Here is a 27,876-nt window from a genome sequence, read left to right as displayed (position 1 = left end):
AAGTTTGTTTCATTTTTATGTAGATTACGAAACAAGTTTTCTTTACTAAAACATCCCACTGACTGGAATTGGTTCAAGAATGTGAGGTCTGGGTTTCACACATATGTGATCGGTACTTGTGTGAGGTGGGAAGGGTATTGCCTGGAAAAGCCCTGAACATAAGTAGTGGGAGATTTCTGCTCGTTCCTAGTTTAGCATGAGTTTAGTGACATCTGAAGGCTATGGTTCAAGCAAGGGAGCACGATACCTTGCCATCATAGCCCTGGAAGCGGAGAGATTTCTTAATAATGATAAGCCGAAAGAATGCTGTTCCACATCCCTAAGGCAGCAGTTGTGAAACCTTTGGGTCTCATGACTCATTTACAAATTAAGGATGCCAAAGAGATTTTGTTCATGTGGGTTATACTTAAAAATATTTACCATGTCAGAAATTCAAACTAAGAAATTCAAAAAAAAATAATGTATTACTCGATTTAGAAGTAGTGGTTTTATTACACGTTAACATTTTTAATTGAAAAATTAACAAAATATCTTAGAAGAGTGGCAGTGTTTTACATTTTTGCAAATTTCTTTCATGTTTGGCTCAGCAGAAGGCAGCTAGTCTCCTATCTGCTTCTGCATTCAGCCTCTTGTGAACATTGCATGTTGTGTGACCTCTACAAAATTCTGTACTACACTTTTGGGGGAATGGGCATGAAAAAGGCGGTTAACATGTTAATATGAAAGTAGTTTTGACCTCACAGACCTCCTGGAAGAGTAGATCCCTAGACCATACTTTGAGAACCACTAATTGAGGCCATTATAGTTTCTGTTGTAAAGGTGTCTACCACCCACCCCCTCACCTCCACGACCCGTGTCTTGCTTTACCTTCTGTACTGGCGAGAGTGGAGCAAATCGGGCTTAGCGTGTTACTTGAATAAAGATGGTTCCTCATCTTTAAGTCTCAAGTCCTTTTTAGTTTGCTTTTCAATCGGGTGACCTGGTTGTTTACTTAATTCTGTATGCTAACAGAACAGTCACCAGGGAACGAAGAAAGATGCACCTTCCTTTCACAGTTGTCATGAGGAGTGGTGTCAGGACAAAGTTCCAGTGGCTGAGTAACCTGTTAAAGAAATCCAAACTTGGACGAAGGCTAAGCATTCCAGATTCATGGGAATCGATTTTAAGTATTTACACCTCGGTCAAAATCTTCTCAAAATATGAATCTTGAGGCTAAAAATTACTCTGCTTAGACCCAGTTGGGCCAGCTTTCACATGAGTGTCTCACATTGGAACACTTGACCTTCTGCAAGTGCAGTTTACTGAAGCAATCTTTCTTGAATGCACCCAGATCGTGGATTGAGGAATTTTACTCTAATGTTTTCAAAAGTAGCATCCTGACAATGTGCCTTTAATAACAGAACATTCATTCATCCCATTTATTCGGCAAATATTCCTAGAGTGCCTACAGCATCAGGCACGTGCTACTAAATGCTGGGAGCAGAACTACACCCTTGCCCTCAGTGGAGAGAAGAGGATTCCGAGATCATAAGGGCTTGGGGAGGGGGCAGGGTGGTCAGAGAAGCTCCTGTGATGAGGTGGGTGACATTTGAGCTGAGACCTGAAGAAAGTGAGGGAGTGAGCCTCGTGGATATTTGGGGGAAGGGCATTCCTGACGAACAGCAAAGATGACAAGGAGGCTTGAGGCAGGCAAGGTCACAGAAGCATGGGGCAGGGGCATATCACAGAGGGCCTCGCAGGCCATTTTAAAGGCTGCAACTCCTGAACGAGGTGAGGAGCCATTGGGTGGTTTGGAGGAGAGGTGAGGAGAGGCGAGAGGAGTTTGGAGGAGAGGTATCAGACTGGCCTTTACAGAGGGCACTGGCTGCTCTGTGTGGACCCAAGGGAGCAGGGCAAGAGGAGGCAAGGAGGCAGGAGGCTACTGCAGTAAATCAGGCAATGGCTTTCGGTGGCTTGGACACTTGGCAGTGCAGAGGAAAAGGTGTATTCTGGAAGTATGGTGGAGGTAGAGCTGAGGGGATTTGTCAGTGGATTGGATACAGGGTGTGAGAGGAAGACTGGAATTAAGGACTCTAAAGGATTTCAGAAGCTGGGAGTTGGCTCGAGAAGCAGATACGGGAGAGGTCGGGAGTCTGATTTTGCTCCTGTCTTCCGAGGTGCTTATGAGACACCCTGTGGCCATGTTGAGTTGGTGGTGGACCTACGACTAGAGATCAGCAGAGAGGCAGGCATAGGCTGGAGACACAAATTTAGGAGTCGTTAGCCTATGGACATTTAAAGCTCAGACTGGAGGAGACCTCCTAGGAAGTGAATGTAGATGAGGAACCAGACAGAGGACCAAGCTCTGGGATATTCCTACGGTAGAGAAGTCGGCAGAATGAAAAGGAACTAGCCAAAGACTAAGTAGGAGCAGCCAGTGAGGCAGGAGCAGAACAGAGAGAGCAGGCCTATCAGCCAGGTGAAAAAGCATTTAACTAAGAAGAGAGTTGTAAGCTGCCAAGTGGTGCAGAGAAGGAAAGGTGACCACCTACAATGTGCAGGCGCTGGGCAGACACGGATGGGCCCGAGTGCCGGGCACTTAGTACGGGGTTCGTGCTTTTTTTTTTTTTTTTTTGAAATGAAGCTAATCCTTCAAACAACTTACTTTGGAGGAAGAGCCCGAATGTGCGAAGGCACCTAACCCAGCCAGCAACCTTGTCTGGGGAGGCGGGGCTTCTGCAGCTGAGAAGTACTCCAGTGGATTTCTGGGTGCAGACCCTCTCTCTCTCTTCTGGATTTTCGGGTCCCTCCCCTCCAGGCTCTCTAGGAAGCAGTCCCACCTGCGAAGTGAGAAGGAAACAGGAAGCGAATGATTACCCTCTCTGATCAAAGAACAGAACCACGGAGCACGGAAAGACCTGGGGAAAAGCAAGAATGGGACAGCTACCTTTAAAAGCAGTTTAGAATTCATTCCAAGTTTAGTAAATTCCCTTCTGTCTGAGGAACTTGGTTTTCCTGACGACAATCTGTTGACAGACACGGATGGCCTCAAGAGGTCGCCCTTTCCCTGAAATGCATTTGGCTTAAAGGGAGGGGCAAAAACGTGAGAAGTTCGACACTAATCACCTAAGGCCAATACCAAACTGGGCAAAAAATTTCCTTAAACTTTTAAGAAATCAAAGTGTCCCTTTACCAATAACATGGTTTATCAGTTTAAAAAGTGACAAACCACAGGACAAGGTTGAGTAAACATGGACTGTGTAGAGTAAGGAATGCCTCCGTGTCAAGGGGTTTGGTATTTAGGCAGTGACTCTCAACTCATTGGTGACTATCTTATTAAGCATTCTATTTGAAGAGCAACTTATCATGTGAGGATAATTTTTAATTAGCTAATGTTTATTAGGTGTTAGTGTGTTCTAAGCCTTTTTAGATACCAACCTACATAATCCTCACCCAACCAAAGAAGGAAGATACTGTTATCCTGAATACTAATAATCCTTTGAGACAGGTACTTTTACAGTTGAAGGGTTTGTGGCTTAGGGAAATTAACAATTGGTCCAAGGTCACACCTTGTGAGGGGCAGAACTGGGATTTGAACACAAATCCACAACTACCTACCGTATACTTATCCAGTACCTATAGGGTACTGGATTCACGAATGTGTAAATGCTATTAAGAAAGAGTTTCTTAATTTAAAAACATACAGTGATTCTTTTTTGTTGTTGTTTATTTATTTATTTTGAGAGTGAGAGCACACATGCATGTGGGGAAGGGGCAGGGAGAGAGGAGAGTGAGAATCCCAAGCAGGCTCCACACTATCAGCAACGGAGCCCAATGAAGAGCTTGAACTCACAAACCGTGAGATCATGACCTGAGCTGAAGTCAGATGCTTAACCAACTGAGCCACCCAGGTGCCTCCATACAATGGTTCTTAACCAGAAATGAGTCAGATCCGTCTGAGAAGTTTTATTTTTTTTTATTTAATGTTTATTTTTGAGAGAGAGCCCAAGCAGGGGAGGGGCAGAGAGAGACAGAGAGAGAGAGAGACAGAATCTAAAGCAGGCTCCAGGCTCTGAGCTGTCAGCACAGAGACCGACGTGGGGCTCAAACTCAAAAAAGGCAAGATCATGACCTGAGCCGAAGTTGGACGATTAACTGACTGATAAGGGTTTATCTGAGGAGTTTTAAAAAGAATAAAACTACCTGAGGTTTTTCCCGGAACAATCTATCATTGATTTGGGGTTGGGGGAGAGGGCTCTGGAATCTGTTTATAAGTTCAACAGGAGTTGAATTTAAATCTTAAGTGTACCCACCCTTGGTAGGGAACCACCATAGGGAGCTGCACGGATGAACAGTGGCTAAATTTATCAGGTGGAACAGCACAGTAGGACACGGCAGCCCCCCAGTCTTAGAACAGGATTATGGTGATTTGCCTAGTGTTTAACTACAAAGAGTATTAACTTGGGCAATTCAAACCCCTCTAACTTCCACTGTGAGCGGTTCTCCCCTCTCCCCTTGAGAGCAGAGTTGGGAAGAAACCTGTGATTCTCCAGTGACCTTGGTGATAAGTGGCAAAAGCAGAGCTCTCTTGGGCCGGCAGCGAGGCATTCTTAAAATCTGTCAGTCAAATCCATTCACTGGCTGGATGGTGAGTCAAACACCTAGACGATGCAGTCTTTACCTACTGCTACTTGCTGCCCGTCAGCTCGGCAAGCTGCCGGTGTTGGTGAGCTCAGAGGCTGGGTGTTTCTGCCTGGGGATGAAACGTGGGCCCAGATGGGGCTCTTTAACAGTGAAGGAACCAGTAAGAACTGGAGTCAGCTGGGATGAAGGGAGACATCATGTTCTGTCCATTTCTGAAACAAGGACAAATCTTCCGCAGTGACTTCAAGTGGCCTGAGTCATCGTGGGATTTGGAGTATGTCTGATAAGTTTGAAGTCAGATAATAGTCCAGTAGTTCTCAAATGCCTTCTGGGCTTCCTTTTTAAGTGATTTCTATCCTCCCCCCTCTCCATATCTCTACATCTCCCCACCCCCACCCCCCGCCCACTTCCTGTTCTTGGTGTCTCCTACCTTTCCCAGAATTACTCTATACTCCTGTTAACCCTGGGCTCAGTTGGGATTTCCAATCATTAGTCCTGGCCACAGCTTCATGTCACGGAGATTTATTTGTCCCTTTCACTGGAGTTTGGTGGGAACCTGAGTGCTAGGAATCCACGCAGGCCCTTTGCTCCCGACTCTGCCCCAAGAGCTTTCTGAAGTCTGGCCTCACAGGCCCTGAGGACACCAGAGAAAGAAAGCTTGGAAAGGGGATATTTTTAAAAAATCATGATCTTTGAGTACCGCTAAGACAACCTCATTCCAAATAACCAGCAACCCTGTGTCTCAGAGATAAAGACAGTTTCCTCGCCCCTCAGAGAAGAGAGAAAGGGAGCCATCGGTGCCTTTTCTGGGCTCTTTGCCAGGTGTTCCCAGGGGTGCAGAGGGGGACTGGGGGTTGTGCGTGAGCCCTGGACTCAGATTTGCTCTATCTTCCAGAATCTGTTTCCAGAACCTCACTTCTCTTCCCTAGTTCCCTCCTCTGCTTTCAAAAGCATATGTGAACCATGCCCGTTCCTTTCTCTTTAGGTCACCAGATTCCTTTATGGGGCTGGCAGCGTGGATAGCCCCGGGTCCTGTTAGGGCATGTGAGTGGTGGTGGGGCTGAGATTTGCCAATCGCTCTGCTCTGGGGGATTTTAAGTGTTCCAGGACTGGGTGTTCCTCTAGTCCTCCTTTCCCCTCCCTTCCCCGATCCCTCTGCCTGTTCTCTTTCTGCAGACTCCGGCCAGCCAGGGACGCTGGAGGTGGAAGGGAGCTCATACCCAGGGGAAGAAAAGCCACCAAACTGTCCCAGCTGCCTACACTTAGTTCTCCGCTGCCCTTCCTTGCCCCTCCAGCCTCTCGGCTGGGTCTGGAGCACTAGCCCAATTTGAAACACCCCTCCCGCTTCGAAGGAGGCTGGGCTGGCCAGGGGGTTATTTTGGGAGCAGCCTCAGAGATCCAATGGCCTTGTTAGGGCAACACTGACCTTTCCGTCCCAGGAGGAGGGCAGGATTGGAGAGGGGCGGGGCAGCGGCTGGGAGATGGACAGCCCCGCACACCCACTGGGTGGAGAAGGGGGCCAGCCGGCTGCAGGAATTCAGCCTCGGGCTGGGGGCTGTCACCAAAGAGGAATTTCTCCACTTTGAAACAGACTGGGGACCCCTCCACCCCACCCCTTTCACTGTGCTTCTTAAAGGGATCACACCGTTTTTCCTTTGACTCCAGGGAAGCCAGACTTGGGACGCTCTATGGAGACTTTGAATCTTGCCCTCCTGCTTCCTTCCCAACTGGCAGCCTTCCTCTGGCTGGTTGAGTGGGGGCCTCCCAGGCATGGCACTGACCAGCCGACCCAGTGCTGATTTGGCTCCTGGGCTCATTCAGTCTCTGGTGGCATTTTGCTTTCCCCCTCCTGGGGCACAGTGGTGAGTCAGGGGCGTCCAGCCCTGAGTGTGCTTGGAGAGTGTCGCTGGCACCCCCCCCCCCCATCACCCTCTCTCCCCCACGCTGGAGGACGGTGAGGTTGTCAGGGGCTACGATGAGATGAGTGGGGGCCGCTTTGACTTTGATGATGGCGGGGCGTACTGTGGGGGCTGGGAGGGGGGAAAGGCCCATGGACATGGACTGTGCACGGGCCCCAAGGGCCAGGGCGAATACTCGGGCTCCTGGAACTTTGGTTTCGAAGTGGCGGGCGTCTACACCTGGCCCAGTGGGAACACCTTCGAGGGATACTGGAGCCAGGGCAAACGGCATGGGCTGGGCATAGAGACCAAGGGACGCTGGCTCTACAAGGGCGAGTGGACACACGGCTTCAAGGGACGCTACGGAACCCGACAGAGCAGCAGCAGCGGTGCCAAGTATGAGGGCACTTGGAACAATGGCCTGCAGGATGGCTACGGCACGGAGACCTATGCAGATGGAGGTGAGCCCGGCCTGGGGCCCCGCAGAGGGGGCGATGAGTGAGGGAGACTGGTGGAGGGTGGGAAGAAGGAGGGGCGATATGACACAGAATCAGAGGAGCCAGGACGCTATTTGCTGTGTGGCACCGGGCAAGCTGCCCTACCTCTCTCAGAATCCATTTCCTTGTCAGTAAAGGTGGGGCCAATGACAGGGCCATTGAGAGGGCTGGCAGCGGTGTTTAGGACAAGACCTGCTGTATAAATACACACTCAACACACATTCAGTAAAACCTAACTACTACTGTTTGCATGCTAGGCTTACAAACAGCCATGGAATATACTCTGGCTTGTGCTCTAGAAGAATTTGGGTCTAATCTCAACTTTGCCATGAAAGTTATTTTCAAGCAATAGATCATGAAGTGTTCATTCATTCACCCATCCATCTACCCACTTATCCATCCATCCCCCCACCCACCCATCTAATCATCCACTCACACATTCATTCATCCATCTATCCATCCTTTCATTTAGTGCATATTTCTGTGGTACCTCCTATTTGCCAGGTATTATGAAAAGAGTTAGATATAAAGAGGAATAAGATACAGCCCAAGGCTTCAAAGATTGGCTTTAAACAAGCCATTATACATGAGTAGGTACAGAGTGCTGTGGCAGAGAAGTTAGATTTGAGGAGGTCAGGGGCTGCTTTAGAAGAGGTGACATCTGAGCTGGATCTTGTTGGGAAAATTGCTTTAGAGAGGGTGTGAGAGCAGGAGAGAACGAGTAAGAAGCTCAAAAGCATGAGCGTGCCCGATGGGTTAAGGGAATGGAGAGGAATTTTCTGTGGCAAACAGCCGTGGGGAGTGGCAGAGAAGATATCATCACATCATCCACTGGGTACAACTGCATGTATCACTTAGTTGAGCCTCAGTTTCCTCATCCACAAAATCGGTTTTAGAATGTCAGCGCTGCTCAAAATGTGGTCAGTAGACAGTATCAGCATCATCTATCCACCAATTCAAAATTCAAAATCAGGGGCCCCAACTAGACCTTCGGAATCCAAATCCAAATCTTGAGGGCGGGCCTAGGCATTTGCTTTAACAAGCCCGCCTAGAAATTTTCATATACATTAAAATTTAAGAAGCAATGCTTTAGATCAGGCGCTTGCAAATGACAGATAGCAGGCCAAACTGGCCAGCTGCCTGTGTTTGTACAGCTTGTGAGCTAAGGGTGGAATATTTGAAAAAAATCAAAAGAAGAACACTACTTTGTGACATGTGGAAATTGTATGAAAGTCCCTGCATAATATCCTTTTGGCCCACAAAGCCAATACTATTTACTATTCAACTGTTTACAGGAGAATTGGCTGGCTCTTGCTTTAAATGGTCATTTAGTTTCCCCCCAGCTCAGGATAATTCTATGAAGTCTCCGTAACTTGCCCCATGGGGAAGAGGAGCTAACACAGATACCTCAGAACTATATATTTTGGCATCTGTCAGATGCATGCATAGTTATATTATATCACTATGACAGAGGGTGAGCAGTGGACAGTCCCAGAGTGGGTTTGGGGAGGGGGCAGGAAGGGGCATGAGCCAGCCCAGAGCAGAAGTTGTGCTCAAGCTGAGGCTAGTGGGCATACACAGAGGGGCCTCACGTACAGGATGGACTCCTGACTGGGCTGCCCATTGGTGAGCCCATGGTGAGGACCCACCCTCAAATGCATCTGCATGTTAATGAGGTTGCGTCCCTGGAGTTTCTGTGGGTGCAGTGGCAGCTACACAGCACTGGCTGGAATTGGACAGCGCTGAGGACAATTTCTGGCTCCACGCTTCCTAATTTGGTGACCATCAGCCGTTTGCTGAATGTCTGCAATTCGGTGCAATTCAATTCACTGGATGTTTATGCTGGACACTGCGCTGAGCACTGGGGACAAGTAGAGAGCAGGCCTCAGCTTCTCTGGCTACAACTTGGAGATGATCCTTGAGTGCTTGCTGGGTGTCAGATACGCATGCAGAGTGGTGCACAGGGTGCCAAATGTTCCTTCCCTAAGGTGTCTTAAAGGGGGAAACCTATTCATTCATGCATTCATTCATTCATTCATTCACACAACCAATATTATGGGGCACCAACCAGGTGTCAGGCTCCATCCTACAGCAAGTTCCAGGAGCCAGGGCAGTGGGCAAGCAAAGTTATGAAACAAATAGCAGAGAAGGAAGAGGGTGACTTTTTGGATGGTGTAGCCTGGGAAGCAAGATGGGAGGACTAGGGAGAGAGTAACGACTTCCAGGAAGAAGGAATGATGGTCACAAAGGCCCTGAGGCAAGACTGGACTTGGCATGCTTGAGGAACAGCAAGAGTGCCAGGGTGGCAGGAGTAGAGTGGAGGGGGACAGGCAGGGGTTGACGTTGGAGCTGAAGGTGTGAGCCAGATCACGTAGGCATTGCAGGGCCCAGGGCTTGATTCTGGGTGTGCACAGGAGCTCTTCAGGCTAGGTAACTGGAAGGCCTGTTCCTCTGGTTTGTCAGAGGCCCAGACTCTTCTTCCGAATGAGACAGTCCCACATCCAGCGGCCCTGGAAACCTCAGATCTCTCCCAAGCCACACACGAGGTGCAACTCTCCAAAATTAGATGTGGCCACTGCTTCGGAAAATCTCCTTAATCAACCTGTCATCAGTTCCCCGAGGGTTTGTTAAGGACCTGCCCTTTGCCCCATCCTGGGTAGTGCTGAAGAGAATGTGGACAAATAAGATCCTGTGATTAGAAACGGCTGGGAGTCAGGCAGCCCTGGGTTATTATTGTGGCTCTATCCTATTATTTAATCTCTTGGAGCCTTAGTTTCCTCACCAATAAAATGGACTATGCTAATCTCTCATAAGATTTCTCATGAGATAAACAGGTACTCAATAAATGGTAGTTGCTATAATTACTATTCACCTTCATTAACTCATTCAATAAATATGCATTGAGTGATTATTATGAAGCTAGCTCTATACTATACTGGTGGTGGGAGGGAGGAGTATAGACATGAACAGGATGGGCAAGGTCCCTATCTTCCAGAGAATCTAACAAGAAATTGTACTATAGTGTGTTAGGTACTAGGCAGGAAAGTACTGGGAACTAAGGGAGGAAGAGGTGGGCAACTAATCAGACTGAGGCATTCAGGAAGGCTTCCTGGAGTAAGTGGCAAGCCGGGCTCTGAAGTATGGAGTGAGCCAGGTGACAAGGGTGGGAGATGAGTGCCCCAGGTGGAGAGAACAGTGCACACAGGTCAGGAGGTCCAGAACTTACTGCCATCCAGGAAATAAAGCTGAAAGTTGCATCTCATCCCCAGTTTTCGGAAGGACTGATCAAAGGGACAATATGTTCCATTTCCTCCAGTCCCCACCTTGCCTTGCGGTCAAATGTCGCAGGTGACTGCCTCCTCTAAACTAAAGGAGGGGCACCTGGGTAGCTCAGTTGGCTAAGTGTCCGACTCTTGATTTCAGCTCAGGTCATGATATCATGGTTCATGAGTTCGAGCCCCACATCGGGCCCTGCACTGAGCATGGAGCCTGCTTGAGATTCTCTCCCTCCCTCTCTCTCTCTCTGCCTCTCCCCTGCTCGTTTGTTCTCTCTCTCAAAATAAATAAAATAAACATTCATAAAATTTATAAAAATAAATAAACCAAAGGAAACAGCAGTTTTCCAAACTGGAGGTATTGACCCATTAATAGGCAGTAAAATCAATTTAGTGGGTCATGACCTGCATTTTTAGAAATGAAAGAACAGAACAGAAAAATCAGAGTGTTTCACAGAGGATAAGAAAGCATTGTTTCCTGAAACATTTGTTCAGCTGAAGATATATGTACATATATAATGTGTGTGTGTGTGTGTGTGTGTGTGTGTGTGTGTGTGTGTGTATAAAAACTTCTGTGTTTACATGCATCGTGTATTTCTTACATGATGTGTGTATAAATGTATTTCCTACTGCAGGTCATGGTCAAAAACATTTGAAAATCACTATTCTAAAGTGACTTGACGTGGAACCCTCATCCAAGCCTCTCCATTCCCACGTCCACAGACTCTCCCTCTCCTCCAAGGCTGACACTTCAGCTGGGGGTTAATTAAGCTCTCCAGCAACCCTCCCCCCCCCCCCCCCCCCGGAAGGAGAAGATGGAAGGAAAGGTGCCCCCTGGGGTCCCAAACCCTGCTATAAGCCTCATGGCACCCCTCCCCTGCCTACAGCCCTCTTCCTGCCCTGGCCATATATAGCAAAACTAAAAATAGCTGCTGACTTAAAGCTCCAAAGCAAGCATACACCCAGGCCTTAAGTAGTAATGCTCCTTTGACGGTCTAGCTGTCTCCACCCCAGGGACTCACAGACTCCAGGACTGGAAGGGCCATTGGCGATCTTTGCTTTCCTAGGTTCTTGATCTGGGGCCCGTGCCTTGGCCTCAAAGGCCCATCAGGGTGCAGGCAATATGTGTGCATATGCATATGGGTTATCTGTGTTTTTCCTCAGAGAGCCCTCAGATTCTTAAAGTAATCTGGTGCTCCAATAAGTTCTAGAACTACTTACTTATCTAGTCAGCAATCCCCTCCCCCAAATGTGCAGTGGAAAAACCAGGCCCAAGGCTGACTTTGTTCATAAAGCCAATAGTAATAATAATAGTTAATATGTTTGGTGTGCTTACTATGTGCCAGGTGCTGTTCTTGGCATGGAACACGCTATGTTATTTAAACTTTCACAACAACCTCGTGGGGAAGTACTGTTATCACCCCAATTTTATAGACGAGGAAACAGAGACAGATGATTTAAGCACTGTATTTTTACTCATGGTCCTCTAGCTAGTAAGAGGCAGACATAGAATCGGATGGTAGTAAGTGATAATTAAATATTTCACAGTATAACTATTTTTAATAAACAATAAACAACTATACAAAATAAGACTGGCTACACCATGGGTGAGACCTAGTGCAAAATGAAAACGCAAGACCCCTTCTTCAATATCATTAAGAATTTCAACACACTGACAGCCAAGAATTAAACCAAGTGCAGGGCCTTCTAAGTGCAGAGCCTGGAGCTATGACACAGGGGGTATGCTCATGAAGCAGGCCTTGACAACGGCCATATCTGCATGAGCCACTTACTGTGTCTTTACTCTGTGCCAGGCTCTGTGCTAAGAATCTTACACGTTTTATACTATTCAGGCTTCTTAATACTTTCATTGACTACCCTAGCGGTGTTTACATCTTTATGACTACAACCCGCTATAAGTTAGGTATTTCACATTGTAATTCTAGACATACACACACAAATGTAAAACTGAAATATATCACTGAAAAATATTTCCCCTCCTATATGCAGTACTTGCTATTATCTCTTTTATTCCATCCTGTTGACAGAATTAAACTCTGCCCTGATAGAGTATAGCACTTAGAACAGAATTTAACATGTGGGTTAGTGCTATTATTATTATTATTATTATTATTATTATTATTACATGTTTAGCTATGACAACTGGGTCAAAAACCCAAGCTTCTGCTCTCTGGATCCAATTTTCTTTCTCTTGCCTAAAGTTGATGGCTTAAGCTCATTTTAGCCCAATTGACTCTGAACATGGGAGCAAAATGGATTTGCCAGGATCTGGGTCTGAGCAATACCTAGTGTCCCATTATCTGGGCCTGGGATATGTGTTCCTTGAAGCAACTTTATTCATTCATTCATTCATCCATTCATTATCCACAGGAATATCTTTTCTATTGATCTGTTTGTCTACCTTTATGCCAATATCACATTGCCTTTGTTACTGGAGCTTTACAGTAAATTTTATTTTATTTTATTTTATTACAGTAAATTTTATTTTTTAAGTTTATTTTGAGAGAGAAAAAAAGAGAGAGAGCACAAGGGGGGGCGGACAGAGAGAGAGGGAGAGAGAGAGAATCCCAAACAGGCTCTGCACTGTCAGCTCAGAGTCTGATGAGGGGCTCGAACTCATGAACCATGAGATCATGACCTGAGCCGAATTCAAGAGTTGGATGGACACCTAACCGACTGAGCCACCCAGGCACCCCTATAGTCAGTTTTATAGTAAATATTAAAATCAGAGTAAATCTTCCAACTTTGCTCTTTTTGCTTATGGCTGGGTTCTTCTAGGTCATTCCCGGTTCTATATACATTATCAAATCAGCTTGTTCATTCTAGTAAAAAGACTGATAGGCATTAAAGTGATTAAAATTGCCTTAGACCTAGGGTGCCTGGGGGGCTTGGTAGGTTAAGTGTCCGACTCTTGATTTCGGCTCAGGTCATGATCTCGTGGTTCATGAGTTTGAGCCCTGTATCAGGCTCTGCATGCTGGCAGTGCAGAGCCTGCTTGGAATTCTCTCTCTCTCCCTTTCTCTGCCTCTTCCCTGCTCACTCCCTCTCTCTCAAAAACAAACAAACAAACAAAAACTTAAAAGAAATGCCTTAGACCTATACATCAATTTACAGAGAATGGATAATTTAACAGTAGTGACACTTCCAATCCATGGACGTGGTATAAGTCCCTATTTATTTAAGTCTTTAATTTCACTTAGCAATGTTTTGGAGTTTTCAGTGTTTTGCACACTTTTTTTCTTTGAATAAAGTTACAAGCTTTTTAAACGATATTGTAAATGGAATTTTAAATTTCATTTTTCCAATTGTTCATTGCTAGGTTATAGAAATGCAATTATTTTTGTCATTGACTTTGAATCAATTAATTTACCCTGCTAAATTAATTTTTTAGTTCCAGTGGGATTTTTTTTGTTCTTTTTCAGATTTAAAAGGAACATCTTTTAGTTTAAAATTTCTCGATTGCTATTAAAAATCAAGCGTGGAAGTCCTAAGAGGGGCACGTGGGACTTAGCATGTGGGGCTTGCAGTAGCCAGATCTGGGTTCAAATGCCCACTGTGCCACTTCTTTCTTTAAAAAATTTTTTTTTAATTTAATTCTAATTTTTTATTTTTAATTTATTTGAGAGAGAGATAGCAGGGGAGAGGCTGAGACAGAGAGGGAGACATAGAATCCAAAGCAGGCTCCAGGCTCCTAGCTGTCTGCACAGAGCCCAATGTGGGGCTCAAACTCACAAACTACGTGATCATGACCTGAGCTGAAGTTGGTCCCTCAACCAACCGAGCCACCCAGGTGCTCCCCTGCTGTGCCACTTCCTAAATCTTTGAACGTGGGCACTCTGAGCTTCCATTTCCTTTTTTCCCTTAGGGATATCACATTCTCCTTCAAAACATGGCTGAAACAATGGAATGAGATAACACATAAAAAGCACTTAGCATAATGCCTGGCACATAGAAAGTGCTGAAACTATTCTCCTTTCTTGCATTCCCTTCACCGTCTAGAGGGTGAACTAATTCAGGATGGTCTGAACCACAGCTGTTTTGGGGAGACTGTTTCAGCACAGAAACTAGCTTTTGACTTGGGAGCAGTTAATAAGCTAAGACTTTGATTCAATTAGTTCTGCCTTGAGTCCTGCCAGTGTTGATGGAACTCCTGCCAGGCACGATTCCATTTCGAATGTAGAATCAGCATAATTTAACCTCATCTTGAAAATCTCATGTCCCAGTTCACAGCCAGAGGGCCAGTGTGACAGCCGGCTGAGCTGCTGTCATGGCAGCTTCTTGGCTTTATCTGGGACCCCAGGAGAGCCGAGCAGACCCTCAGGGAGACAGGGAAGTGGACACAATTAGTCTTTCTTCTCTGCAGCTTTGCTTTCTGTGATGTGTGTGTCCAATTGGCCAAGTCTCTGCACACATGCTCCTGTCCAAGGCCAGGCCCTTGGGATTCATGAGGCTTGCTTGTTTCCAGAGCCTGCTAATTCCATGTCCCCAACAGCTGTTCCCTGGACCAGCCCTTGCTGCCACACCCTTGTGAGGAATGTTGAGCCTCATTTTCTGAGGGCCCTGGTTGAGGTTGGGGTGCAGGCTGAACGGGGGGATGGTGTTGCTTCCTGCCCTAGACCAGAGGGCTACCCTTGTTCTCTTCTACCCCTTCTGGAGCTAGAGCCACAGAGTAGGTGGACAGTTAGGTCTGGTCACGAATGAAGCATCCAGGACCCCTACTCGTTCCTCTATAACTGAGAGTTGACTGGCCCAGACCCACCTGGAAAAATCTATAGAATGATCCGGGGGCTGTGGGAAGGCCAGAACCCCTTCTCCCCAGGCAAGTAGTGAGCACCGTGAGCCTGGAAGTATCCAAGCCTATGCTGTTGACCATCATCTGGGCAATGTAGAGTGGGGGTCACACACTGAGGCCTGAGGGCTGCACACAGCCTGCAGGAAATGCTCTATTTGGCATGCACAGTGACGATGGGTTTTTTTTAAATTTTTTTAATGTTTATTTTTTGAGAGAAAGAGAGAGACAGAGAGACAGAGCACGAGTGGGGGAGGGGCAGAGAGAGAGGGAGACAGAGAATCCGAAGCAGGCTCCAGCCTCTGAGCTGTCAGCACAGAGCGCGACTCAGGGCTGAAACCCACAGACAGTAAGATCATGACCTGAGTCGAAGTCAAACGCTCAGCTGACTAAGCCACCCAGGTGCCCCTGCACACATGATGTTTTTAAGACTTTTATTTTTAATTAAATTTGAATCCTTTATGGGTAAAGGATTCATCTTAGTAAAGTGATCAAATTTCACATCACTGATGACAGGACGGTCTTACAACATAGGCCCTTGATGGGATGTACAGAGGAGGGCACAGCATCACCTATATATACACCATTCCTGCCAGGAAGGTGTGGAGAGGAGGCAGTTTATGCAGGGCCTTGTAGGCCATCATAAGAATCTGGCTTTTACTATGAGAAAAATGAGGCCTATAAGAGTGACATGGTCAGATCTTGTTTAAAGGGATTCCTTTGGCTACTCTGTTGAGAGACTGGGGAGAGGAGGTGGTGCAGAAAGGTAGAAGCAGGGAAACAAATCAGTGAGCTTACTGACAGGTGAGAATACAAGCTTGGGCCACCATCTGATGGCGGCAGAGGTGGAGAGGTGGCTGAATTCTGGATCTACTATGAAGGTAGCATCAATAGATTTTGCTGATAGATTAGATAGGGGGAGTGAGAGAAAGAGGAGTCCAGGATGGCTCCAAGGCTTTGGCCTAAGCCTCGGAAAGATGGCATTGCCCTGACCTGAGATGGGCCAAGAGTTCGAAGAGGGAAGGTCAGGAGCTCAGTGTTGGACGTCGTGGGTGAGAGATGCCTATTGCACATGCCACCTGGGCATGAGGGTTGTGGGCAGGCCTGAGCATAGAAAGGGAGCCTGAAATGGGGCGCCTGGGTGGCTCAGTCGGTTAAGCCTCCAACTTTGGCTCAGGTCGTGATCTCACAGTTTGTGAGTTTGAGCCCTGCATTGGCCTCTGTGCTGACAGCTTTGAGCCTGGAGCCTGCTTCGGATTCTCTATCTCCCTCTCTCTCTTCCCCCATTTGCTCTTTCTCTCTCTCTCTCTCTCTCTCTCTCTGTCTGTCTGTCTCTCTCTCTCTCAAATATAAACAAACATTCAAAAAAAATTTAGAAAAAGGGGGCCTGAATGACCATGGGGGGCCTCCTTTGAACCCAGACTCTCTCCCTTTGATATCTTTTTGCCTCCCCTACACCCAATTATTTCTGGTTTCCCAGGCCCTCAGGGTTACTGAGCCGACTCAGAGCCTGGCAAAGGCACTTTCACCCAGGTGACTGGTCCGCAGAGCTGGCAGCACCCAGGTGATGTCGCCTGGTTAATTCCCTGCTTCTTGTGTGAGCTGTGGGGTGTCATCCGGGGTAGCAGCCTCTGAATGTGGGGATGGTGGAGCCCCGCAGGCCACGGGGACTTGTCCTACACCCGCTGTAACCTGACTCTGCTCCCAGGAGCTGGTCACAAATGCTGCCAGCTTCTCCGCTTTGGGTTGCCTTTCGGTGATCCCGGGAAACCAGGGACAGTGGAGCTCTGATGGGTGGCAGCACTTGGGAGCCGTGGGAAGGGAGTTTGGTGCCACCTTGCAGGCAAGCCAGAGAACAAGGCCTTGGGGTTGTTATGGGAAAAAAGAAATGCAGTCTAAACGCTCACACAAAAGGCCTGCTACACTAACTCAAGAGAACCATGCCATGAAGTACTAAAACCATTAAAAAGACAAAGGCAGACCCACCTATACTAAGACGTTTTAAGGGAACAAGAACCATTTGACAAATATTTATTGAGTGCTATGTGCTAGGCAGTGTTTTCAGTGATGGGGCTAATGGTAGAGTGGGGGAACAGCTAAACATTTAGTCTATTTGTTATATGTATATCCTTGTAAATGAGCAGAAAAGGCCTCTTAGGACCTAGATTGTTAACAGTGATTACCCTTCTCACCCTGGGGAAATAGTACACAAGTTGTTGTTGTTGTTGTTGTTTTTAATTTTAAATACTCCTGTATTGTTTGAATTTTGTGCAGTGAGCATATATGATTTTTATAATTTTGTTCCAAGTTCTGTATTTTGAGAGAGAGAAAGTTGGGGAGGGGGAGAGAGAGAGAGAAAGAGAGAGATAGAGAGTATCCGAAGCTGACAGTGCAGAGCCCAATGTGGGGCTTGAACTCACCAACTGTGAGATCATGACCTAAGCTGACGTTGGATGCTTAACTGACTGAGCCACTCAGGCACCCCAACTTTTATATTTTTAAAGAGTGTCCTGCCCACCAACACATATACAACACTTACATATACAAATAAAAAGCCTTCAGGGTGAGGCGCCTGGTTGGCTCAGTTGGTTGAGCGTCTGACTCTCGGTTTCAGCTCAGGGCATGATCTCATGGTTCGTGGGTTTGAGCCCCGCATTGGGCTCTGTGCTGGGGGTGCAGATCCTGCTTGGGATCCTCTCTCTCCCTCTCATTTTGCTTCTCTCTCTCTCTCTCAAAAAAAAAAAAAAAAAAAAAAAACAAAAAAACAAAAAAACCAAAAAACAAAAAGAAAAAAGAAAAGAAAAGAAACTGTCAGGGTACAAAAAAGGTTTGGAGGCTCTAAGCAAAGTTCCCCAGAATCTAGGCTCAGATCTCAAAAGATTCCCCCTTTGTTCCTCTCCATTCTGGGATATTCAGCAGTTCAAAGCGAGGCGGGATTGAAAGAGCTGGCAAGGCAGTAGATCTATTCTTTAATCTCAGATGAGCTATGGCCGGGTTGTGTGGCCTTAGGCAGGCCCCTCCACCTCTCTGTGTGCAAGCTTCCTCCTCTGTAAAATGAGGGGGCTGAACCACACTTACTCCCAAGGGTAAGTCACTTTTTTCTTATATGCAACACCAGCTAATTGACTATAGCTACCTGAAGATGTGATAAGGGGTCCTATGCTCAGCCATATCAGGATCATGACTGATTAGCAATTACTGTTGTGGACACACTGTGGGTAAGAGATGGACCATATGACAGATTACTTGTTGCCTTGAACTAGGTGGTCTCGGAGGGCCACTTATTCTCGGGATTGAGATAGTCTCACCTTGAAGTTGAGGTTGTCAGTGAACATGCTGCACATTTGTAGGTATCAGGAACATACCAGTCTGTATTACATACGGGTGCTGGCACCAGTTGCTACCATCTCATGAGAGCCCATTACTAAATTTTCAGGAATTTTGCAAGCTGGCTGTTCAACTGTTGGTAGCCTGTCTGGCCGCGGTGGGTATACTTACAAGATGGAAATTGGCTAGCACTACAAAATCAGGGTTGTTTGTTTATTTTTCCGAAGAGCTATTCTACCAGCACACCATTGAACATTGTGCTAATATGACATGCCCTTTTTTCCTTCTCACCCAGATGAAGGGTAACCAAGCAGCCTGCTTTGCCTGGGAACTGTCCTGGTTTTAGTACTGAAACTCCTAATCTTGGGAAATCCCTCAGTCTCGGGCAAACTGGGATGACTGGTTACCTTGCAATCCTTTCCCATGAGGTGAAGGGAGCAAACATTTGTTGATGAGAGTCTGAGACCTCTGCTAGAGAACCCATGTAAATACTCCAGCAGTAGACGCGGCAGGACACCCTCAGATACCCGCCAGGGGCAGAGTCCTCCTTCCCCTTGCTGCCAGGACCACTGGTCGCTGATGGCTCACAGCCAGGCACTGTTGTCTGTCAGAAGGAGCTGCCTAGCTCAGTGGGCAACCCAGAGCTAATGACTGCTTGATACAGGAGTCCAAAGACCCAGCCTCTTTGGACAACTCTGAAGGGCCATACTAGCTCCAGAGATCCCCATGGGATCACTACAAGCCTTGGCTTGTTCAACTTGAAGAAGTTCAACTTCTTCTGCAGTTGAATCCAGAAGATTCCTTCCTTCCTTCCTTACAGATGCTCATCCCAAGAGTATTCCCCCAAAATCACTCACATGCAATCTTGGCTTCCTAGGGACCCAAGACTATCCTTGAGGCACTCGGAAACCACTGCAGGGTTTTAGGCAGGGTCACCTGATCAGATCTACATCTTATTAAGATGACGACTCTGGCAGCAGCAAAGGGTGGACTGCAGCATCAGGGGAGGCAGGAGACCAGGGGAGATGCTGTTGTAGTTAACCAGGAGGCACTGGTGCAGCCTGGACTAGATGGACAGGGTGAAGATAAAGAGAAGTGGGGGAAATTAAAGAAATATTCAGAGTCAGGTCCGTCTGTTTCCAAAGCCCAAACAATTTCCATTATTCTGCTGCCCCCAAAGATGTCTCAGGCCTGGCTTGCTTTCTCAGGGACACTGGTCCATGGTATTTATCAAGGTGGGTTAGAATTGAGCTGGGATGGGTCTCCTATATTTAGGAGCATCTATATAGGTATCTGTGGCATAAGGGCATGCTTGTTCACTGCTGTGCATTCCTGGTTTACATGGCCCAATTTTGGTGCACCTGGACAAGAGCCACTGACTTCTGGACTCTCGGTTGCTCAGTCCCCTGCCTGCCATTCTCCATCTTAAACAATGTCTGAGATCTGCTGATGACACTTCCATAGTCCTGTCCAAAGATCTTGTGCTGACATCTGACACTATGGGAAAGGATTTGAGGAAGGACCAAGAATGGCTATTAGACCAAATAGATAAGATATAGATGAGATAGCTGTATAAGAGGTAAGAAGTGACAAATGTCTCAAGCAATGAGAGTATGGAGGAAAAAAGATACTCCAGGAAGGTTTTCTGGAGGAGATGACTTTGAAGCTGGGCTTTGGTGGATTTGGGAAGACAAAACTAGGAGGGTGAATTGGGACCAGGTCATGAAGACAATGGACTGTCGGGTCAGGACTTCCATAGGCAGCGGGGACCACAGGAGAGGAGTTAGCCCTGATTCTTCTCTCTCCATCTCTGTTCAGCCCTCCAGGGACACTGGTGTTCAGACCTCAGACAGTTTCCTGGAAATAGGCAGGTGTCACTGGCCAGAGGGGGTGATGTTCTCAGTGTCCATTCTGTATTTGGAGGCAGAATCCCTGGTCTGGGCCACATGTCTCTTCTCTGGTCAAAGTGGGTTCTGGATCTCCTAGACTTCCCTTGGGTTTCTGAAATGGTCCGCTCCCTTCAGAGCTGAGGTCTGGATGAAGGATTGCAAACCTTTAGCTCGTAAGGGATGTTCTCAGATTCCTAGAGGCGTAGAGGAGAAAGCACTGGTCAGGACACCTGGCTGTGACCACCAACAGCTGCTATACTTGAAGCAAGTAATTTAAATTCTTAGTTTCGATTGTTCCAACTATAAAATCACAATGGTGACACCGATACCTGTTAGGATATTTTTTTGTCTGTGGGAAACAGAAAACCCTAACTCCAAGTGAATTAAACAAGCATTTTCTATAGAAATATAATGTGGGCTACAGATGTAATTTAAAATTTTCTAGTAGCCACACGTAAAAAAGGTGAAATTAATTTTAATAATATATTTTATTTAGGGGCACCTGGATGGCTCAGTTGGTTAAGCATCTGACTCTTGATCTCAGCTTGATTTCAGGGTCTGCGTTGGGCTCCATGTTGGGTGTGGAGCCTCCTTAAAAAATATATATTTTATTTGACCCATTAACCAAAATACCATCTCTACATGTAATCAATATATAATTATTAGTGATGTATTTTACATTTTTTTGGTGCCAATTCTTTGCAATCTGGTGCTCAATAACCACCTGTGTCTCCTGGCTGCCATGTTGGACAGCACAGACCTAAACAATAAGGATATTTATAATCTCACATAAAGAAGAATCCAGAGGTAGGAGAGTCTCAGGATTGGTTAACTTGGAGGCTCAACAATGTCAACAAGGACCCAGGGTCCTGCCATGTTTTGCTCTGCATCCATATAGTGTCAACTCTATTCTCAGTGGCTTCATGGTACTAGGTTGGCTGCCACAGCTCCAGGGGTCACCTCCACATGCAGCAATACCCAGCAGCAGAAGAGTATATGCCTGCATGTTTCTCCTTAAAAGAACTAGGAACTCTTTCCTGCCTCCCTGGTCCGCCCCCCAGCAAACTTTCCCTCCGGTCTCACTGCTGGATTTCATCAAATGCTCACATCGAATCCAATCATTGGCAAGGTAAGTAGACATGAAGTCTGGCTGAGAGCAATCAGGATTTACCCCTGGATAAGGAACCTTTCTCTGAGGCCCAGGAAGGAGGTCTGGGCCCTTGAACAGAACGAGGTTCCATCAGCAAAGGAGAAATCCACTATTGGGTAACCACTGGGATCTGCATGACACCTGCCAGGTACGGCATGTCACAGGTTTGACAGAAGGAACGGAGCCAACTGGTTAACGAGAGGCTAGTGTAGAGTTTTGCAGCTCTTACTCAAGTTGCATATTTGAGCCATCAGAGGTGCTTTAAAAAACTCCAGTGTCCACGTCAGTTAAGTCATAATCTCTCCCCCAAAGGGTGGATCTTGTACTATAAATATGGTTTCCAGAAACTACTCTCTCATGTGTGTCTAGAGGGTGTGGAGGCAGGTCTCATTGATGAAGAGACCCCCCCCCCCCAAATTTTCTTCTTCCCAAGGACAGAAACTTTAAGGCCTCCTGGGTCAGAGATGTGGCCAAAGCAGCCAAGCCTGGGCATCCCAGCGCATAAGCCTGCTTTCTTACAAGCAAGCAGACGTAGGTGGAAAATTGGAGCTGGGCTCGTTCTCTCCCTCTGAGTTCTTTCTCTCCTCCCCGGCTCCTTTTCAACTCTCCAGTTAATCCTTTCTGGGCGAGCTTTTCTGAGCAAAGATTCTAGCCTGCCAAAACTAGCCTTTATTGAGCACTTACTGTGTTCATACGGTTCATTTATTCCTTGGTCCGCCAATCCTCCCTCACCACCTAAGGCCTGGACCATTATCACTCTGCATCACTGGTGTGGCTGCCTAACATTTATTTCTGTGGTGGTTGCTTAAATCTAGTCTATCCTTGGCGCTCAACTCTATGCCTCTTGAGGGTGGAGATCATGTCTATTTATCACTGTGTCCCCAGTATCTAACACCAAGAATTCCAGGTCCATAGCAAATACTCGTTAAATTCAAACAAGTGAATGAACAATGATCTAAAGTATGTATCATTATCTCCATTTTAAGAAGGACAAGCTGAGGCTCAGCAGGCTTAAATAGTTCGACATGTTTTAGAACTATTTGGCATCAGAGTCAAGGTTGAAACCCAGCTTATTCTGTACTAAACCAGAAGGGCAACTGCAGGGGGAAGATGATATTCAGGTTTTATTAACTTTAGGAGCCTGGTCTGAGGGACAGAACTGTATTTACCAGCCTTTTACATGTACCCCAATAATTTCCAGGGTTTGGGCTGCTAAATCTAGACCTGACCACATTGGCAGCCACTGCCAGTCACTATTGAGTACTTACCATGTGCTGAGTCATGAAGGAAAAAAGAAAATGTGGTTCCTGCCCCTGGAAGAATGGAAGGGTATCACTGCAGAGAAGATACAGATTCATCAGACGTTTACTGTAGGCTTCCTTGGGCCTGGGAATTGTGCTAGATGCTGGGATCATAGCAGGAATAAGCTGGATATGGCTCCCTCCCTCTTGGAAGCCAAAGTCCAGTGGGAAAGGCTTATGGTGGACAAATGACCTTAACAGTTATTTAATTGCAATTGGGAAAAGTGCCAAGAAGAACAGGGAGACATGACATCATATGGCAGTACTCAGGGGGCAGGGTTCAAGAAGCCCTCCTGGATGAAGTCATATTTAAGCTGAAACTTGAAATATCAAAAGAAGTTGGCCAGGGGAAGAGAGAAGGGAAGAGCATGCTGAGAAGAGGTGGAGGGCGGCAGGAGCATGTGCAAAGGTCCTGAGGTGGAAAGGCAAATGTGACTGGAGAGGGGGTCAGAGGCTGAGAATCCTGCCTCTTACCCTGAGGGCAGTGAGAATCCCTGTAGAGTCTACAAGGCCAAGTGAGGGGCCAGCCCAAAGGTGATCAGGAAGCACTTCCTTCCATAGAAAGCTCATCTTAGCCAGATGGCTGTGGGCAGGGTCCTCCTTTTCCCTCTCTTCAGATGCAGATGCTGCGTTCTTCCAGTCCCCAGGGAGAGCTGTCCTGTCTTAGAGAGAGTCAGGCTGGGGATGGCCCCAGCACTTGGCTTTTCCCCCTTCCCAGGGCCCCGTCACTCCCAGTCTCCCCTGGGTGTCTGTGCCTCTTGCCACTTGCTTGTAAGTTTCCTAATATAGCCTGGCCGTTTCCTCCCCAGCTGGTGGCCAAGAGCAATCTCAGTTTCTCTTGGGCTTAAAGGGACCATGTCAGCCCATCTCACGCCAACTTTAAGCTAAAGGTAGATTGGTTGATTTAATTTCACAAATGTGTCCAACCCAGAGATTAGATGTCCTCTGTCTTTCTCCCAGGTTACCAACTTCTCTGCTCCATTCTTGTTCACTTTCTCCTTTCAAATATTTGTTTTTCTTCTTTCTTCTGAGCACAGTAAGGAGCACAGCTGGACATGGATGGGAGTTTTGGTACATTTATTAGCTTTGTCACCTTGGATGGGTCTTATAGGAACCATTAAATACCTCTCTGGGAGTGAGCTGTGCAGATTTCTGGAGGAAGACTGTTTCAGGCAGAGGGAGCAGCAAACAGAAAGGCCCCGAAGCAGGGGCATGGCTCATGGAACGGGAGGAACAATAAGGAGGACTTTGTGGCCAGAGTGGAGTGAGGGAAAGGAGGAATGGAGGGATGTGAGGACAGAGGAGTGATGGGGATGAGATCAGGTTAGGTCTGTGGATCACTAAGGACTTCAGCTTTTCCTCTGAATGAGAAGAGGCAGAGCAGTGTCGTGATTTTTGACTTTATTACATTTGGACAGAATCCCTGTGATTAGTGAGCTAGGAATGGACAGAGACGCACGGGGCAGAGAGAGGCCAGTGTGGCAGCCATTATGAAAATCCAGGACGAGAGACAACAGTGGCTCAGGCTACCGCCTAGTAGCAGGGGGGTGTGAGAAGTGGCCGGATTTCAGAATCACTTGGAAAGGAGAGTTGACAGGATTTTCCAATGGCTATTTGCAGAATGCTGTGCTGGAGTGGTTTTTTTCTTAAAAATTTATTTACAAATTAGATTATTTATTACATCAAGGTATAGTTTCCAGGCAGAGAATTCATTTTAAGTGCACGGTCTTGACAAATGTATACACCTGTGTAACCACCAGTACAATCAAGGTGTAGAACATTTCCATCAGTTCGGAAAGTTCCCTTGTACCCCTCTCTGGTAGATCCCTCCTACCTGCAGCCCTGGTAACCACAGATCTGCTTTCTGTCACTATACTTTAGGGTTTTTTTTCCAGGGTTTTATGTAGTTGGAATCGCACAGTTTGTATTCTTTCATCTCCGGCTTTATTCACTTAGCATGTTTTTGAGATCCATCCATGTTGGATATGCCAGCAGTCTATTCCTTTTTAACGCTGACCAGTATTCCACTGTGTGGCTGACCACCGTCCATCCATTTACCAGTTGATGGACATTTGGGTTGTTTCCATTTTTTAAAAAAATTTTAATTTATTTATTTTTGAGAGAGAGAGATACAGAACACAAGCAGGGGTAGGGCAGAGAGAGACAGGGAGACACAGAATCCGAAGCAGGCTCCAGGCTCTGAGCTGTTAGCAGAGAGCCCAATGCAGGGTTCAAACCCACGAACCATGAAATCATGACCTGAGCTGAAGTTGGACGCTTAACCAACTGAGCCACCCAGGAACCCGGGGTTGTTTCCTTTTTTGTTGTTGTTTCCTTTTTAATCTTCCCCAAACCCTAGAAGGTGGGTATTATTTTTCCATTTTCCAGATAAGCAAATTGAAAATCTGAAGAAGTAACTTGTCCAAGGTTCTCCAGATTAGATATTTGAGATCAGTTTGTCTCTGACTGCAAGTTTCTGTCTGTCCCCTTGCCTCCCATACAATGTGACCACATGTGAATGAGCTTAGAAAGGGGAACACATTAGTTTTAACTCTCTACTTTCTCATCCCCTGGACCACGTTCTCTTTGCTCTGCTCTCTGCACCTGCCACACAAACCCATTTTCCCACTTCCTCAGCTTGAGTCAGACGTTGGGTTCATACCCCAGTTCTGCTCCTTCCTTACTAGGTGACTTTGGGCAAGTCACACAGTCTCTCTGAATCATCCACCTGTGAAATGGAGATCATATTTGCATCTTCTTCTATGAGATCATGTCCAGTGATATCTCCTTTCTCTCTCTCCACTTCTCTTTGGCCCTTTTATAGCTCATATTCCATGGTCATTGGCTTTCCATGGCTGGTCACTGACAGGAGGAGAGCTCTGATGTCCCTCTCACTGCTGGCTGTGTGCCTGCCTGTAGAGAGGCTGCAAACAAATTAAGCCAGACTTTCTGGTGGTGAGGCCCAGAAACTGGTATTTTTTAGAGCTTCTGAAGGGCATCCAGGATAGAGAACTGGGGGCTCAGAGTGTGAACTTCGGGCATCAGATAGACTTGGGTTTGGATTCTGCCTCCTTGGTCAAGTCACTTAACCTCTCAGACCACCAACTTCCTTTCCTGTAAATGAGCATCATCAAGGGACCCACCTGATAGGAACTTTGAGATGTTTAAATGAGCCCTCGGCACTGTACATGACTCTTAATGCAGTCTCTTCATGCAGAAAGTGATGGGGGCGGGGTGGGAATAGGGGCCCAAGGTGGAGTAGCCTGGGCTGGGAGGGACCAGATAGTATAGAGTCATAGGGACATGCTGTCCTTCCCCTGCAGAGTCACAATGCAGGTCCTTCTAGAATTCCAGTGTCTCAGAGTTAGGCCAAACTTTAGAGAGTTTCATATCTAACATGTCATTGACAGGGCGATCGAGGCCTTAAGAAGGGAAGAGAGTTGCCCAAGGTCACACAATGAGATGGAGTTTCTGGGGAGGTTCAGCCAATCAATCAGCAAATATTTACAGAGCACCCCTATGTGCCAGGCCCTATTGTAGATGCTGGGGCTACATCAGAGACCAAAACAGGAAAGATCCCTGCCCTCATGGATTTCCATTCTAGTGAGGAAAGAAAAGCAATAAATGCAACAATTAAGTCATATGATATGTTAGAAGAGGATACATACTATAGAAAACAGTAGATAAGGGGTAGATAAGGGTGCTTGTGCTCAAGCAGATGGCAATTTTAAATAGGGTGGTCAGGATAGGCCTCACTGAGCAGAGACATGAAGCGTATCTGCAGGGAAGGAGTTCCAAGCAGAGATACCAGCCAGTGCAAAGGCCCGAACGGGAGCCTGCCTGTTGGGTTGAGTTTAGGAATCCCTTACCTGGCCAGCCGTTTCAGTTCCTTAGCCATCCTGGGCATTTGCTGGGAAGAAGGCCATTTGGGGCCTTTTTTGGTTAACCAGGGTAAAGTATCAGCTCGTGTTAAAACAAAGGCTCTGAATTTCCCCCCTCAACTCCGTGAACACTATGGCAGATACTGTCCTGCATGCTGAAGGCATAAAGATGAAGGCAGGGAGCTGGCTTTTGGCAGGCTACTCACATAGGCTCTTGTTCCCAGGAGCTCACGTGCTCACACCGATGGACACGCAAGGCCTGCACTGATGATACCTCCTTGTACATGCCATTATCCTGTATACACACGGTCTTACATGGTCTCAGTTTCCCTGCTGCCCACAGCCTCATACACTCAGCCTCAAGTGCCACATGTTATTCTGTGCTTTAACACTCAGACAGCCTTGCATACTTAGAACATCTCACATCCCCATGATGTCACCTCCACAGGAACTTGGGCACTTAGCCCACTTTGCACGCTATGGACTATGTGCATGCATTTAACCTCACACATAGATAGATGTACCTGCTCCCACAAGTCTGCACGCTTTGAACCTCTACTGGTTTTGCACCCTCACTCAATTTTGCCTTTCCTTTCATACTCAAGACCTCAAATACTCGCATGACCTTACGTTACATCTCATTACATCACACTCATGTGATCTTGGTCACCCTCTGCGCACACACTGCCTCGCACACTCATGATCTGACAGGCTTCCAGGACCCTGCACACTCCCACAAATGCAAATATTCACACTAGGGCACAAACTCACTGTCTTGCCCACTCATGCTCTTGCACAATCTGTGCACTCGTTCAAATTCACACTCACCGAACCTCATCTGCTCGGGCAACTTCGCATGTTAAAACTGACTCACCCCGCCTGGCACACTCGTGACCTTGCTGTGCTCCTACCAACAGAAATATTCACACCATCCCGCAGACTCCTTCTGACCACTCACTCGTTTAACCGCACACACTCCGGGGCCTCGCCCGCTCACGCAGCGTCACACGCTGACGCCCACTCGCGCGACCTCACTGTGGCCGCCGGGAATAGTCCCGCCACTGCGCTGCGCAGAGGGGGGGTCGCACTCTGTCCTCGCACCCTCACGGACCACGCGCCCCCTCCCCCCGCGTCGCCCGCCCTCCCACCCGCGCGCTCGTCGCCCCGGCCCGCCTCGCCCCGCGCCCGCAGGGCCCTCCCAGCCGCCCACTGACGCGCCCTCTCC

At 47.1% G+C, this 27,876-nt stretch overlaps 1 protein-coding gene and 2 long non-coding RNA genes across 3 annotated transcripts in view; 1 reads left to right on the top strand and 2 right to left on the bottom strand.

Annotated features, from left to right (window-relative positions):
* Positions 1-401: 401 nt before the first annotated feature.
* LOC132669082 (uncharacterized) lies at positions 402-27,872 on the bottom strand. The gene is made up of 3 exons (XR_009605990.3): positions 27,526-27,872; positions 2,645-2,819; positions 402-1,102 (listed from the first exon to the last, which is right to left on the bottom strand). It is a non-coding gene; the product is annotated as an uncharacterized LOC132669082 (long non-coding RNA).
* JPH2 (junctophilin 2) overlaps positions 5,840-27,876 on the top strand; it is a 69,248-nt gene continuing 47,211 nt past the window's right edge. Inside the window, exon 1 of the mRNA XM_060618390.3 lies at positions 5,840-6,982. Within this exon, the coding sequence (XP_060474373.2) occupies positions 6,604-6,982 (379 nt within the window). The 5' untranslated portion in view covers positions 5,840-6,603. The remainder of the gene's footprint in view (positions 6,983-27,876) is intronic.
* Positions 18,572-27,486, bottom strand: LOC132669087 (uncharacterized). The gene is made up of 3 exons (XR_009605992.3): positions 25,914-27,486; positions 22,738-22,804; positions 18,572-20,513 (listed from the first exon to the last, which is right to left on the bottom strand). It is a non-coding gene; the product is annotated as an uncharacterized LOC132669087 (long non-coding RNA).

This window comes from Panthera onca, chromosome A3, assembly GCF_046562875.1.
Source record: "Panthera onca isolate mPanOnc1 chromosome A3, mPanOnc1 haplotype 2, whole genome shotgun sequence".
Classification (NCBI taxonomy): Eukaryota; Metazoa; Chordata; class Mammalia; order Carnivora; family Felidae; genus Panthera; species Panthera onca.
Note: the sequence above shows the minus strand (reverse complement) of the source record. Positions and strands in the feature narration are given on the sequence as shown.